This window comes from Pseudopodoces humilis, chromosome 27, assembly GCF_049639895.1.
Source record: "Pseudopodoces humilis isolate 2021_Gansu_Grassland_sample_001 chromosome 27, ASM4963989v1, whole genome shotgun sequence".
In the NCBI taxonomy this organism is placed as follows: Eukaryota; Metazoa; Chordata; class Aves; order Passeriformes; family Paridae; genus Pseudopodoces; species Pseudopodoces humilis.
The window spans coordinates 3,573,716-3,590,448 of NC_142226.1; the positions used below are offsets into that span (position 1 = coordinate 3,573,716).

General features: G+C 39.6%; 1 protein-coding gene across 9 annotated transcripts in view; it reads right to left on the reverse strand.

The window, feature by feature from the left end:
- Nucleotides 1-16,733, reverse strand: part of LOC102105881 (zinc finger MYM-type protein 4) — a 42,569-nt gene that overhangs the window by 23,761 nt on the left and 2,075 nt on the right. For 3 of the 9 annotated variants that reach the window (XM_088067369.1, XM_014258521.2, XM_014258519.2), the window contains exons 2-7: nt 8,239-8,281; nt 7,317-7,844; nt 5,722-5,789; nt 4,985-5,155; nt 2,161-2,239; nt 1,173-1,425 (exon numbers count right to left, since the gene is read on the reverse strand). In XM_088067369.1, the coding sequence (XP_087923495.1) occupies nt 1,173-1,425; nt 2,161-2,239; nt 4,985-5,155; nt 5,722-5,789; nt 7,317-7,844; nt 8,239-8,281 (1,142 nt within the window). Of the gene's footprint in view, nt 1-1,172; nt 1,426-2,160; nt 2,240-3,744; nt 3,925-4,984; nt 5,156-5,721; nt 5,790-7,316; nt 7,845-8,238; nt 8,288-12,079; nt 12,183-16,733 lie in introns of those variants that run through there. The other 6 variants (XM_014258520.2, XR_001331937.2, XM_014258523.2 and 3 more) reach the window with 6 other exon arrangements.

Genomic DNA, 16,733 nt, shown 5'->3' on the forward strand with positions numbered 1-16,733 from the left:
ACTCATCCTGTCTGACATAACTCATTTTTCAACAGAATAAATACAAATTACCAAGACTTCTAAACTTTGTTCCAAGGCCTTTTCACACTAAGGCAGCAAGTGAAAAGAATAACTAATTGAAGTCTGAAGTTTAAGTTCAGTTGCCCTTGTAAAAATTGAAGTAATAAATTTGTTATTGAAGAAATGATGAACAAAGCAGCATTCCTTTGGCAAAGTAATTTTCATAACTAAAAATAATACACATGAATAATTCTGTATAAATGGATTGTAGCATGATCAGCCTGGAAATTGTTTGTCTGGAGTGAATGTACAGCTATGACATCCTACAGAGCCAGCCACAAAGGTCTCCTTTTGCTAATTTGGACATAATATAAATGAAAAAAAACTATAACAATTAAGAGGTTTTTAGAGCTGAGGATTTGTGACTGTGTATCCAGCAGGACTGTGGAAAATTTAGGTATTTTCTAAATTATTTTGTCCAAATAGGCTCAAAAAAGGCAAGCCTCACCTTTCCACTCTAGGCCTAGGTATAAAATAATTTATTTGGGTGCCGAAATTCCCATTACCTAAAAAATTCAATTCTTAATAAGTTTAATGTCTCTACATGTTATGAAAGCAGCAGTGATGAGGTTTGAAAATCTAAAACCTATAGAAACCAAAGATCACACAATAGAGGCTAAAAGAAAAGTTATTTTTTATTAGAATCTGAGGAAATATTCTGCCTCAAATACATTAACTCACACAAGTTCTACTTCATTTTAGGGATTCATAAATCTATTTTTGTCTAGAAGAAATAATGCATAAAATACTTTTTGAAAATGTACTCTTGTTAGTAGTTTTGAGAGTGCAATGACATTTTGAAATGGCAGGAAGATTTTGTAATACAGTAATACAGTTATTCATATTTGGCTCATTTAAGTCAAAAAAAGAGAAGATGCATTCTGCACCACAGAAGCTTTTAAATCTATGTGTAGGTAAAACCAAATTCAGGAAATAGAACTGCAAACAGACAGACCAATTAACAAGGAACAGCATCAGCCACCAATTTTTGAAGGGAAGAGTAAGAGGAGCAGCGCTACTGACACAGCAAAGGGCACAAGAACAGAACTGAAGCCTTTCATTATCTGCTTGAATATAAATTATTAGTAGAACAAATGAAAGCATTGTCCTACTTTGAGCAGCTTGAGCAGGTTTTCTTGGTGGAAGCTGGTGGGCGAGAAGCTGGAATGGTATATCCAGTGAGGCACAGTGTGGAGCAGAAGAGCTGGGTTGAGCCTTTCCTCTGGTAGGCAGTTTGCCCCCTCTGCAGGATTTTTTTACAGCCAGAACAGGAAACCCGAACAGCTGTGTTTGGAACTGAGGGTAGCATTTTACTCATGCCAGAGGATGCCACAGCAGGCTGGAAACCTGATGACAGCTGTGGAACTGAAAAAAAAAAAAAAACCACACAGAGAAAACACAGAGTAAGTGCTACAGATCTATTACACAGAACTCACTGATGTGCAGGGGCAAGCACAAGGCTCATGGCTTTATTTGGGTTACCAGGGTTTAGAGGAGAATCAAATAGCAGATGAACTCTCCACAAATATATGCCCTGTGCTGGTTTTCTGCATAGCAGATTCTTATAACTATTCTGAAGATGGAGAATGCACTTTTAGCATCCCTTTCACAGAATCATAGAATGGTTTAGGTGGGAAGGGACTTTAAAGACCATCCAATTCCATCCCCTGCCATGGGCAGGGACACACACCAATATCCCAGGTTGCTCCTAGCCCCAGTGTCCAACCTGGCCTTGGACACTTCCAGGGATGGGACAGCCCCAGCTTCCCTGGGCAACCAGTGCCAGGGCCTCCCCACCCTCACAGGGAACAATTGTTTTCTAAAACCTAAATCTGATTTTTCTAAAATCTAAATCTGTTCTTCTTCAGCTTAAGACTATTTAACACATTCAGTTCTCTTATGCATTTCACATTCAATTTTCTTATGCCTCAAAACCACAATTATTTTATAATCTCAATTTCATTCTCTCTAAACCAAACTAGTTCTTCGTTCCTACTGTGATCAGACACAGAGAACAAAACGTGGAATGACCTGCAAGACTGTTAGCAGAGGTGACACATTTTACAGATTTAAATGGAATTAGTCTTGCCTATTCCTTACCAAAAGGATTGCCACTGACTGAAAAAACAGCACTGATTTTCAGCTCCCCTTCCTGAGATTTTGGTTGTTGGCCGTACTCCTAAAAGAAAGGGAAGGGAAAAAGAGAATATACATATGTAATAACAGGTTATATGATTCCATTCTTTCACTATGCTGCATTGAAGCTCATGGAAGAGTGGGTGTCCTAAGCCTGCTCCGAAGGCTGGGTGACAAGTGAGCACCACACACAGCTCCTTCTCACAGCTCCACAGCAAACCACACCTGAGGGGGAACAAATGGACAGGTGGGGCTGCCTGGTGCATCCGCCTCTCCAGCTGCATTCCAAGACACCTCAGAATTCAGCCAAAGTTTAAGGAAATCTCTGCTTTCTATTCAAACTTTCCAGCTGGATGTGCTTTTGCAGCTCTTGTCCCTGTTCAGGGAAAGAAGTTTTATCTTCACATAAAGAAGAATAGCAATGAAATAGAGCTGAGACCTCATCGGGGAGAGTTCTATATTAACCAGGAGTTAGGACCTTCGAGCAGCCTAAGTTGAAGCTTTGCAGCAGACCAAGGCTGGCACCACCAGGGCCAGACCATCACAGTCCCACCTCCAGCACAAGGGGAATCACCTCACATTTGGTACAGGATGAGAAAATCCCTGGACAGCTGCTGGTGGAATAGCTGACATGCTATAAATGACTGCCTTATTCCCCAGAAGCTATTCACACCGACACCAGGCTTCCTGCCCCTGCTCTCCCTAGAAATCTGAGCCAGAAAGCGGCTTGGAACATCCCACATATAAATCTTAATAGGCTGAATAGCATAATCTCTTGGAACTACAGAGATGATAAGATTTAGCCTACTTACAGTCATTTGAGAGTAGTGAGGCATGATGTCATGTTATGACTGAGCTAAATTCACAGTTGCTGCCTGGCTGCCAGGAAAACCAATTCAGAATCACTAAGCAAAAGGAAGCTCTCCCTTGCCAGTGGCAGTTAGATGCTCCCCCAGCTTCCACCAGCTCCCAAAATCCCACAACAACCTCCACTGAGCACATGCTCAAACTGAATTCTCCTCTCACTCCTGTGGAAAAATTAGAAGTTCCTATACTAGACAACCAAACTATTTCTCAACATGTTTCCCAGGAGACAGGCAGTGGTATTCCTTGATCATGTGAACCATCAGACTGAAACAACCAAATCTCAGGTACAGAAGCTCTAAGCTGGGTATGGGCATGCTGTGATGAGATTCTTAAGCACCATTTTTATTATTATTATTATTATTATTGTTATTATTATTGTTGTTATTATTATTATTTAAAAATTAATCATTTTCAGACATACAGATTTTAAGGCACTTTAACTGCAATTGTATCCTTAGTCAAGAGTAGGAAAAGAAATGGAGGCAAATCCTGACATCAACTGTGCATGATCAAGCAGTTTCACAGCAGCGAAACAATGCTGAAAGCCAAAAAACCTTCAGCTCCAACTACTGGTTACAGCAAGAAATGCTCTTATCTTTCAGAAAATATAAAAATAATCCATAAAATCCCCCCATAGTAATTCCAATCTAAAGCAAAACAAAATGAACTCAGTTCTCCTACTTTTCCAGTATCAGGCAGAGTTGATAATCACAGGATTTTACTCCAGGAAGGAATATTTTGAACCATACGATATTTGACATTTAAATTCTTCAAGTCTTCATTTTTACTTATTAATATGATCTTTGATAACCACAGACATCTCGCCTTGCATTCCACACAAATCCACACAGCAGATGCCATCTTGGGAGGATAAAAGAAGAGACAGATTTAACTAATCTACACATGGTTTGATATTCTATAGGTTCAAGGAAAAACAAACCCTAACAATCTCGCAGAGACTGAACAAATCAGAAGGACAGTAAAATCTGAAGTTGCAAATATTTTACTTATTAAATTGAGAGTATTATGGGAAAAGAAGAAAAAGTGCTGGAAAGACAGGCCCGGAGAGTAGAGGAGGTTCAGCAGAAGAACAGAAACTGATTCTAAAAACTAACACCTGCACAGGAACACCAGCACTTGTGTGTCAGTGCAAAGGGATGCATCACTTAGGGAAGTTTTGCACACCTTTAACATATCCAGTCTGACATGTAACCCAGATATGAGCAGTGAGGAGACAGGAATTGCAGCACAGCTAGTTTCCCTGGTGTCACACAGCAAACCGGTGGGACAGAGATTGGCTGGAGCTCAGCAATCCTGGTCCCAGCACTACTCAGTCCAGGGGTCAGACCTTTTCCAGGTTTCAATTACTGAGTTTTACCTGTATCATCATAAAAAGTGTCAGTCTTGAATGAGAAAGTTACTTAAACACATACTTAAATTGACTTCATTGATGTGTAAGTACTCAAATATTTTGGTAAGACCTTTAAGTGTTAATTTAAAACAAGAACAAACTAGTGTGCTTGCAAACGCAACTTTTAAGAAGGGAGTAGCAGCAATAACACTGCTTTTATTCATATCTCTAATTGTGACTGCTCATAAAGTATTTTTAAAAAATATAATTTACAGTTTATTTCCTAGTTAGATAAACTGTCTATATTGTGACAGATGTAGTAACAGAAGTTTTAGAGCATTTGGCTTTGCTTCTAACTGAAAAGAAAAACATTTTCAGAGACAAGGTAACAAGACATCAAAAAGTTGAGGGGGAGTGGGTTTCATAGTACTGTAAGAGGGAAAAATCCTTCTACTAAACTATGTTCTTCAAGTTAAATTTCGGTCAACAAACTAAATAAATTGCTGAATTTATGTTCAGCTTAAGCGGTCAGCTGTCAGACCAAAATGAGAAATGCAATGGGAAACTTACCTCAGAATTACCAGGTTCATCTTTAATTTTGTCTAATAGTCCCTGCTGTGGGGCCATAGCTTTAGCATATTCGTCATCCAAAGGCTCCTTCTTAATTCTAATATTTGGTGCAAAGGAATTCCCCAGCTCTTGTCCAATAGATTCCTTACTAGAAAATAGGTAGCTAGACTCCTGAAACAATAATATGAAAAAGAATTCACCCTCCTGCATCTGCCATGAGGAGTTGGGCTGCTGCCAAGGGGAGTTTGTCTTGCAGACCAAGAGATTTGGGTCCTGCCAAGGTGGGAGAAATGCTGAGCAGCAGCTGCTGCCTCAACCTCCCTGCAGCCCCCTCTCTCATCCCACCCCCAATGCTTTCCACTCCTCTGGCCAAAGCAGAAGACACCCAGCTCTGTAAGTTGGTTGTTTGGGAGTGTCTCCTGTGGATACAGCTGTTCCCTGGCTCATGTGGAAAAAAGGCAGCAGGTCAGGTGGATGCATCCAGCTGTAGGTTCGGCTCACCGGTCACTCCAACCATGCTGAACAGGAAAGTGGCTACCAAAAGAATCCTCAATCCAAAGAGAGGGTCAGGAAAATTTTACAAAATTATATGTACTGTTTAAGTAGAAAAGATGTCTAAGAGTCAGAAGATCAGTTTCCTTAACACTCAAATTTACACTCAAATACAAAATACGTATTTTGAATTATTCCATCATATTGCTGCACTTGCAAAAGTGGTTGAAAGATCTATAGCTTACCCTGAAGTTAGTTTCTGGAGTTTGTGGCGCTAACTGCGTCCGTAATGTTTCTTCTACTTGATTATGAACTGAGGAAAACATATACATTAAATAGAAATGAATACAGGTTCCAATGCATTTCCTTTAAAACTATCAGAGTCTCATTCTGCTCCCCAACCCCAGTGTCAGACAGCACCTCACCACTATTAAACAACTCCCTTTCTCCTCCTTGCAAGTAAGCTGGTAATCCCTAAAGAGAATTGACTCTTTTAAAATTATTCTATTGGATCATTATTTTCCCATTCCAGTAAAATAGTTGTAAACTTCCGACACAAATTGTTCATTCAGAATTTTCCACACCATGCAGGTTCTGGACATTCCTGTTTTGATATTTAAATCAGAAAATACTTTTCAGAGCAACATCTTCCAGCCTTTTCTTTGCTGTTCTTTTGACTTTTCCCCTCTTCTCAGGAAATAGCATCTTCTGCTTTTTCAGAATATATCATTTAAAAACTGTGGATTTGCCTACATACCGGATGCTACTATGAACATTTATCTTTCAGGTTTCAACTACTGACTACTTCACCTGATCTTTTAACTGTAGGTATTTACAATTTTATGAAATATATCTTATGCACAGAAACATTCCTCCCTTTATTTCTAACTGAAGGTAAAAGTAGAGATAGATCTGTAACTTTTCTTTATTTAAAGAAATATCTTTATTGCTTCTCTATCATTGGTGCCACCTGGTAGCACTGATTTTAAGATGCTGTTGCTGAACATATGAAGTTTAAACCTCAGAACTGTAAGCTGTGAGTGTGAACAAGCAGCCAGTAGTCCCTCACGTGCTGGCTCACCCTCCCTCTGCTGAATAAGCCTAAATCATGTGCTTGGTTATTCTTAACTCCTTCATTCAGTGTTCTGCTGTAACTTTCAGAGCTTGGGAAGTCAAAAATAAGTGTGTGGGCAGCAAGATTACGGAGACTGTCAAATGAGAAAGGGATTTTAGGCATCTTTGATTCTCTCCACGTTGGCTGGATGAAGTCCAAGACACAAGTATTTGAGGAAGAAGGGGAGCAGTCTCCCAGGAAAAGCAGATTTCAAACTATGTTCTGGCTTAGTTCCTGACAACATTAACTCCTTTCTAGCAAGACTTTCCCTGATACTATCAAATCCATACTGTTTCAAATACCTAGGCATTAGTGAAGAATTGGTGCTTCACTCAAAAAATCTTTACTGGCCATCAACTTAACCTAAACTTCATCACCTTTTCTTTTAAGATGTTCCATGGTCTATAAAAAACAGTCAGAAAAACCAAAAGGAAGCTTGAATTGTCACCCAGCTTGGTTTAGGAAACCACAACAAAGGATATGTTGAGGCTCTGTAACAAGTTGTGGAGGATGAGACCTCCCTGACCCTGTCAAGCCCTTTGCAAATCCTCCTCCTAACACAAAGTTCATTGGATTTCAGTGTTCTTCACAAAATGCTCCCCTAACACAGCTCTGCCTGTTCTCTTCAACAAGGTGATGTTTTTAATAATTAGCCCTACTGCTGATTTCTCTCTAGTTCTCTCTTCCTCTTTGCTGGGCAGCCAGGTCTGTGATGTCAACAGTTACCTGTATTGTCAAGAAAACCACTTTTCAACCTAGAATCCACATCTTTAGGGATTTTTTCCAACTGTTTTTCACATTCTTGAAAATGTCCTTCTCTATTCTTGTCCTTTGCTGAAAAAGTCTCTTTGCCATTATCTCGTGTTATGCTAAAATCTTTTTGAAGTGATTTAAACACAGGGCCCTGTTCAAAGGGAGAAGTGAGATCCTTCTGGATTGCATTCTGAACCTGAATTTCTTTCTCACTGTCCAGTTTGTGATCTGGAACTCTCTTGCCCTCTTCCAGATGATCTTCATCACGAATTGCTGAAGAAAGAGTGTCTTTTGGAGTGAAATTCTGATCATCTTCGTTGTCACTCCCAACAACAGGTATGCCTGCAAGATCCCCAGAGTTCAGAAAATAATCATGATCATCACCCTGCAGTGAATTTTCAGGTCCTGCTCGATTCGGTACTCCGTAAGACAAACTCTCAAGGGCGGGTGTTAAGTTGTGGTCAGCATCCTCAGACATCTCTGCATCCAGAATTTCACCACCTAGGGAGAAAAAAATCCCAGTGAACAGTCAGAAAATTGACCAACTTCATGTGTAGCAAAGGAGAAGGGTGAGTGTCCTAATCTGGCTGATACTGCAATCCCTTGAATACTCTCCTTTCAGGCCAACATTACTGTGAAAACATTGCCGACATAGAAATGGTTCAGTCACCTTCACCACTCTGAAGCAGAAGCTCAATTGAGTAATACAAACCAAAGAAAGAAAAAACACTAATTTCCATTCATTTCACTTGTAGCACTTGTGGAGAAGGCAATGCAGGAGGGAGTGAGCAGGAAGGGCTGGGATGAAGGCAAGACAGTCTTGTTCAGCAGCAATGACACTTCCAAGAAAGGCTTTGTGAAAATATGACATTCAAGAATAAATAGAAATACTTACATTTTTCTGTAATATCAAATACCGCATCAGATTTATCTTCAAACTGTAAAAAAGGAAAGCACTGTGTCATTGTCTTGGTCAGTTGACATGTACTTTGCTAATAAGTATCTGATCAAAACCAAGCAGAAGGATCACAATTCCTCTTCTTCCTTCCTTGCCCCAAGCAAATTTTTATGAATTAAGACTGTTACGTCACTGAGAAGCCAAACCTGCCCTAATGAGTTCAGAATACATAGAAAAGGCACACAAGGAAAATTTAGAAATAGTGTTGCTTCCCAGAGGAGAGAGGGAAGGGAATGTCAATTCTCTTCTACCTGGGATACTGGTACCAGGTCAAAGCCACAGACTCTGCCCTGACACTCTACGGGCCTTCAATCCCTCTGAACATCTCAAATGAAAACCAGGAGCACAAGCAGCTCCCACTACCATGGGCTGCACACATCCAAGGGTTTCACCTCTCTTACAGGGAATGTCCCTTTTCCAGGAACAGGGAAATGCAATGCTTAACTTCCCAACACAGCAAGTGTCAGTGTGAGCACAGAAGAACCAGATGCTGAGTGCTGCACAAAAATCTGTCTGCATTAAACATCCTCTGACAGATGTTGAATTTGTTGGCATGCTTGGATGCTGCCTGAAGAAGGATAATTAGAGTTTCCTTCAGAATGTCCAACTCATGAGCAGCCTTCTTTTCTGCCCAAGAGATAACAGTAATTCATTTAAGCCCTCTTTCCTTTCTCTGCGTTGCCAGCTCTACACTTCTTTCCTGGTAGATCCTGCTCACACTGCAATTCTTAAGCCATCTTAGGGAAAGTAATGGGATTTGATAGCAAAGGGATGAGCCCTAATTTCATTTAACCCAAGTCATTTAGTTGATAAATCCAGTATTTCTCAGGACTTTCATGGGAACTATCACTTTGGTAGCAGCCAGCTCTAAAAAGAGATGACAACAGACTGTCCCAGAGGTCATTTGATGGCAAAAAGTCCCTTTCCAGTACCACTTGCAGGTCTGCAAAGACAAGGTAGTTCCTTTAGCTTAACTGGACACACATGGAATAGTGAGGACCTGTCCAGCATGGTATTAAATCAGTTGGATACTGCACCAGAACTTTTGGTATCTCTGAGCAGACAGTTGAGGCTGGAAAAGTGAAGCACAGAACCAAAACAAAACAAAACAAAGTTATAGTTCCACAAGGCCGATGCAAGTCTTCTCCATGTAATCTACAGAGAAAGAGTAAGGAACCACCTGCCAGGAAGGTTTGCAAGGCCTGAGCTCTGTTCTTGCTGTAATGATCTCATGGGATCTGGGAGATGGAAGTTTAATGTTGATCTAGAAGCCCATTCACAGTCAACTAAGTTTACACAGGTGTAAAACTAATTCCCATAAATACTGGATATACTAAGTGTTTGTATGTGCTGCTGAGGACAGGGACAGCAGGGGTGGGCTGCTTTTAGAGAACATGGAAAGGAACTTGTTGCCATTTGATAATAATATTAGAGCATGAAGTTTTGGGAGGCAAAAACAGTAGCCCAGGTCCTTGACTCTACACTGACCTTCTTTGATCTTTTTTTACTTCCTGTCAGGAACTCTCTATCCTCTCAAAAAATTTCACAACAGATTTTGATGGTAGGATGAAGGGTGTTTTCAGTTGAAATAAAGCATGAGCTCACCCTTTTCTCAGAGTAGGCTTGTATCAAAGTTATTCTTTAACTCTTTTGAAACCCAGACTACCTGGGGGAAAGTATTCCAGGTCCCACACAACCCTGGTTGCCTTACATATCCAAACCCCAGGGACTCGTTCTCCTCTCCTGCGGTAACAAATCTTTTGCCAGCAGCTGACAACCCCAGGAATGTTCGAATTAGCAAGGGATACATTTTGCAGAGTGGATCTCTCTGTTTCATTCAAAGAAACACTAAGCACAAGGGGCCACCTGCAAGAGCATGAGTGACTCCCATAAATACTATGGAGAATCTGGAAAACACAATCTACCTGGAAAGAATCCAATACACTTCACAAACACAAGGTCATCCTAGGGAAAAAAACAACCCTGTTTTGTTTCTTTACTCGTTATTTTGTGAAGCTATTAAAAGAAGAGATCATCTTGGATATCTTCTTCCTTCAAAAGGTTTTCAAACACAGAGGGAGATCTGTATCTTTGGTCAAAAGCTTTTCCTGGAAATATTTATAAACCAGGAACTCCAGCATCTGACAGTACCAGCAGCCTTATCTAAGCCACCATCTAGTTTCTAACTGTGAACAGCATCAGAACTCCCACATAGTGTAAATTCATAGGGAGAAAGCCAGGGGAAGTGTTTGGATGATTGTGTGTGTGTACACATATGTACCTATACACACACAGAAAAATAAAATATGTATATATATTTATATTTATATATATATATATACATATATATTATATTTCTGCATTAATGTGGGGTATTTTTCTGCATTAATGTGGGGTGTTCTCTCAGTTATACACTTCTAGTCCCTTCCCTATGTCATCCTCCTTTCATTAGCCATCATCACCCTTAATTCCTTTTATTTTTTCTGCTCAGATTTTTTAAGATTTAGTGAGGAGTGGAGCAAAAGTAGTTGGACAAACATGGCATTTCCTCTGGGTCACTTTTGCCAGATCTAAGGAGAGAGGTACCTCGACAACCCACATTAAGTCCTTGATAACTACAAAAGGAAAGTTTCAGGGACAGAAAGTCTTCTGTTCAGATACTGAGGCTTCAACTTTCAGCTCAGTCCTCAAAACACACTTGCAGTTGTAAAACAAAACTCAATAATACAATATTCTGTAACACCTTCATTAATCACCTTGGCCAATATTTGCCAGAGAATAATAATTCTTAGTGGTTTTAATCATTTAACTCTGTAAGAGTTTAATACAGAATAGTTTGAATTTGGTATTAGTGAAATTCAATGTTATAGGCTATATCTTTCTTAGTGACTGACTCATTAGCTAGCACTGCACACAAAGCAGTTCTCTGCCTACTCAGGCTGTAAAAAACAAATAAATGAGTGAATGAAATGAAACAAGAATACAGAAATGGTGAAAAAACAATGAAAGCAATGTGACTTGCTTAAAATTAACTACTCTATAAATAAAGACAGCATTGCTTTTATTAAAAAAAAAAATCCACTAGATATATCACTGTTTTTTTATAGATGCATATGAGACTCTAAGGGAGCAGTGTCACGGCCTCAGCACTAACCTGGCTTTGCTGGGAGCAGGGGACAAAAGGACACATATTTACAATTCAATACAATGTGCTAATTTGAAATAACAAAAAAGCTGATCCATAACTTAACAGTGCTCAACACTGCCATGGCATCCATAAATCAAACTATTCATAGATTATTTTTGTGCAATATAAAAAGAGAAGCTGCCTATGGCTACAGTATTGTTTTGTATGCAAGACAGAGAATTCCACTGAAAAATAAACAAAATGGTGTAAGTACTTTATACACACAGACACGTCTTTCTAGTAAGCTTCTGAAGTTTGATCCTAGATTTTAACATACCCATAAGTAAACTGTGGAAAGGAAGCAGATGTTAAGAGAACTGCAATTAAAAACAGTCAGAGATGATTCTCAGTTTGCCTATAATTTCCTTGTCCGTCTATGCACAGCATTACCCCCACTCCAGAATTCATTCAACTGACAAGACACCATTTGAAACAAAAAACAGAAAACAAAAAAACCAAACAACAAAACAAACACTCCCCCCCACCAAGCCACAAAAAAGCCCCCAACAAACAAATAATTAAAAAAAAAAAAAAGAAATTTGAATCGCTATTCTTGAGGCAGGTGGGTGAGCTCAGGAAGCATCCCCTGACCTTTTCCACATGACACGGCCCTGGCAGGGATGCCAGGCAGGCAGTCAACCGCGTGGCACGTGCAGAATTACACAGCGGGTCCTGCCGGAGCTGCTTCCCGCTGAAACACGGCCAGCCCTATGGATTCATACCTTCAGAGCACCTAGGGAGGGAAGAGACAGGGTAACAAAGAGCCAGGCTGCTGCAGATACCTGCTACAGGAAAAGAAGAGCTGAGGCGGGAAGAGAACCTGGTGGGGTCACAGCCATATAGAGCTGAGCAGAGCCCCCCACTAGCCGGCTCTGGGACCCCCAGCCCCAGCAGGGACATGGCACCTTCCCACCCAGAACGGGCTCGGAGCCCTCTGAGGGACAGCTCAGGTGTCTGAGAGTTCCCTGAGCCATGCTGAACACTTGAAAAGATTGTTTTTAATCCAGTCTGAGGGTAATACAGTGGAGATGGTGATGGGAGTTTTTAAAGGCAAATCTCAAACATGCTACAGTACATGTTTAAAAGCAGGCATTTCCCAGCTGCTTGTGCCTCCCTCTATTCTGTTTAAGAAATACAGTTTTACCTTGCATCTCACTTACACACCTGCAATTTTTAAGTGTCAGGACAGAAGATTTAGGCATGTGCTGCTCCCCTTTCATTTCTGTGTTTTAAAAATTCTGGACGATTCACCAGAAATCACAGGAAGCAGTTCAGCATGGAAGTTTATCATCCCTTTCTGTCACCAGGCTTTTCTGATATTCCTGAACTTTTGGAATATTCACAGGCCAATTCCAAACAAACTTTACAGTTGCATACCCACCCAGCACACACACAGAACCTGCATAGTGTTACCAACATATGTGAGGCTAAGATGAATTTGTCAAACACAGAAGTCACAGAGAGCCTTATTTTTTCTGGAATATTGGTGAGTTTAATCTATACCTACAAAAACACAGGAGGATCCAAGTCTGTCCCCCATTCACCCACAAAATCATGGATTTAAGAAGGAAGCAGCTCCACATGTAATGGTTTCACTTTGCAATCAAGAGAATCCCAGACTGATTTGGGCTGGAAAGGACCTTAAAGATCATCTTATTCCAAACCCTACCATGGCCAGGGACAACTTCCACTATCTCTGGTTGCTCCAAGTCCTGTCCTGTCCAGTCCTGGCTTTGGACACTTCCAGGGATGGGGGCAGCTTCTCTGGGCAACCTGTGCCAGGGATTCACTACCCTCAAAAGGAAGAATTTCTCCTTAATATCTGTTATTAACAACAAATTTCCTTGCAATGGTCTTTGCAAAGACACCAGATTTTGATGTGCTTTGGGCTTTGCATTTAAGAAACACACACAGACACAAACCACACAGCAAGCCAACAAACCAAGACATCCACAAGAAAGATTTTGTTTCCAAACAAATAACTTCTTCCCCCAAAACCTCACCCCTGGCTCTGTCCTGAACTTCTCTGCTGCTGGTAAGACACAACCACTAAGGCTGGGACTTTGGTTACACTAAGGATGTAAATAAGCTGAAATAAAAAGAATTCCAGTTTCTCACAGTATAAGGCAGGAAAATAAAATGGAAATTAGAAGGATGTAAAAATCCCCAATATCAGAGCAGGGTCTGTGACAATATGTATGTTCATGCTGCGATGCTCAGCAGTTACTTACTTGAAACCAAGCATTTCAGTTCAGTTACATATTTTAGCTTATTCCACAAGCAGGCCAGCACTGTCCAGATTACAAATGTGGTTTTGACCAAAGCTTTCAAAAGTATAGCAAGCAAGAAGATGATGTTTGGCAAAGCATGGAATCCCCTTAATTCCATTTAGCTCAGAAGCTGAACAGCTCATTAAGAGAGAGCCATCACTGTGTCTTTTAGGGAAAGCCATGGAAAACAACTAAGTACCAAGGGTGACAATTCAGGGTGGAGCAGCAGCAGTAGAACCTCAGGAAGATAACTCTACTCAATGTCTCTTCCAGAAAGATGATTAACTATGTTAGTAATTAGTTGCTACTAACTATATTAGTAATAGAAGAAAAAATAAACCCAACCCACTGTAAATTAATCTTTAAAGACAGTGAACTGTTTGAACCTGAAGTTCTCTGCTCATCATTAGGATCTGTCCTCAATTAAGAAAACCACAAGGTGGTTTTGTGCACAAATTGGGAAAATTTACAACTGTAGCACCTTTTGCTTGTTGACAAACACAGCAGGACCATCTTCTGCTCAGCCTGTTTGTGCTCCCAGCCCCACACTGGTGACTGGGCTCAGCTCCATCAGGTACTGCAAGTCCTTTCCCTTCTCCTAAGAAGAGTTCAGTGCCAACAGCAATTGATGGTGCAAATGGGAGACCCTGGATGTACATCCAATTCTATTTCAGTATTTCTGCCCTTAGACAAAATATCTACTTCATTCTTCAAAGTACCTTCCTAACTCTGGCTTCCTTTTTGCCTTTTCCAGAATTAAACACAATAAAATCCTGTTAATAGCCTGCATTAACTGTACTTCATAAAGCTTTCTCAGCAAACAGCACCATTTAAAGATGAAATATTTTCATGTACTTTCAACTCTTCTAAGAAATATCAAGATTTGCAGAAGTACACAAATAAGTTATTAAAATAATAATAATAAAAAAGGAAGTACTTCAAAATGTCTCCTGTGGGAATTGCTCTGTATAGTTGTGCTAATTCTGTTTCAAGTTCTTCTCACCTAAATTTAGACAACTAAGCATTAGTTTATTAGGCTAATGATTCAGGTTTCCTCTCTTTCCAAAAGAAATTAAGGAATTCTGGCAGCAGTTTATCCTGCCCTGGGACTGTGGACCAGCTATCAAAAGGGAAAAGGACTAAATGTAGAATTAAAGTCCTGGGTTTGCCACCCATGTATTAAACTTTGGTTATGACAACAATTGGTCATCACACTCTTTTTACTAAAAAATTCTAAGGCATTAGACACAGCACACTTTAAGACTATCTAATGTAGAGGTAACCCCTATAATACTTCCAGATGCTTTTAAAATTAAACAAATTTATCTAAAGCAGTAGAAAATATGGTAACCAAAATTAAATACATTACCATAATTCTTCAATCAGCATTTACAGAAAGCATAGACACGTGACCTAATTTTTGGATCAGCTTGGTAAAGCAAGTTATGATCTCTTAAGCTTTTTATTTCGCTTGGAATTTCTGAGGAGCACTTCCAGAGGAAAAGAGAATGGCACTAGAGGCAAAACACAGGCTATGAGGATGGACACTGCAAGCACCCCCAGTTCTGCTGACATGTCCTCAATTAAATATTCTCTGCTGCAGAAACCTTTTAAATAGTTTAGAGGATCCCAGAGAACAAGTGTTACAAGCACATGTGAGGTCCAAGAGCTCTTAGGCTGTTACCACACTCATGGAATGGATGATGGAAATCACCTGAACTGAGTCAGTCATTGACAGAAAATCTTGAAGTTCCTGAGAGAAAACTTTGTATAAGACTTAGGGAAAGGCATTCTGGAAGGAATGATGGGATACAATTGATGACAAGAGTCATCAGTTGTAGAATCAGGATGGTTTGGGTTGGAAAGGACCTTAAAGATCATCCAGTTCCAACCCCTAATGAGAGAAGAGTTCAGATAACCACTTCAAGAACATTGTGAGTGATTTCAGAATTAAATTTCAGAATCCTAAAGATGCAAAAGGCCTTGAAATGCGCACAAAGAGCTGACTTAACTTTCTGTATTTTACACAATGTGAAAAGTCTTAATCTAAATGCCTGGGATACATTATGCTCATTTTTGGAAAGAGAATTCAAAGATTATGACACTAAAACATCCTTTGAGAGGTGCACAAGCCTTGGCAGAGAAATATTTTCATCATCTTTGTATCATTCTGGAGCAATTCGGCAAAAAAACTTCCTAAAGGAGATGATCTCCTTCAATTTTTAATTACAGTCATGCAAAATTAAAAATCTTTTGCAAACACCTGTTTTATTGATGTGGACACACAAGTGTTCACCTGTTCATATCACATTAATTTCCATCAGCCCAAGTGTCAAATTTCAGTACAGCCCAAACTGTCTTGTCTAGTCCAAGGGGTCATAGACAACTGTTGTAAATAAATAAACATTCTAGTCAAAACAATTAACTGTTTAAAACAATGATCCTGTACAAAAATTAAAATTGAATTGCCATAAGTATTTTTATAAACTACATAAAAAAACATACTAGCAGATATTTTTCAAGTTAATATTGATCTTATGTAGTAAATGTTTTCTTAGCATATACAACAGTTTGTTTTAGGGCACAAATTAACCTGCTCTAAAACAATTTAGCCATAAAAACTTACCAAAACCTATTAAAAATCAAATTAGATAAACTTCTGTCAGTCTTAGACAGGCAAAAACTTTATTCTTTAGTTTGCTGCTCATTCATGGATTGAGTTAAAAGATGGTGACTGCTTATCCATGAGATTTGCAACATGCCATTTTCAGTGTATGTGCTTCTGGAATAATTGCAGAGATTCTAATACTGAAAAGAACAATTCTGAAAACACCACCAACTGCTAAGCTCCTGTCTGAAAAAATCATTAAATTAGTCTTTATTTTCTCCACACAAAGGAAAATAATTTTTATAAGAAATGCTTGTTATGCCTTAGGCACAAGACTTGGAAGAATGCAAACCCATGACCTCCTGTA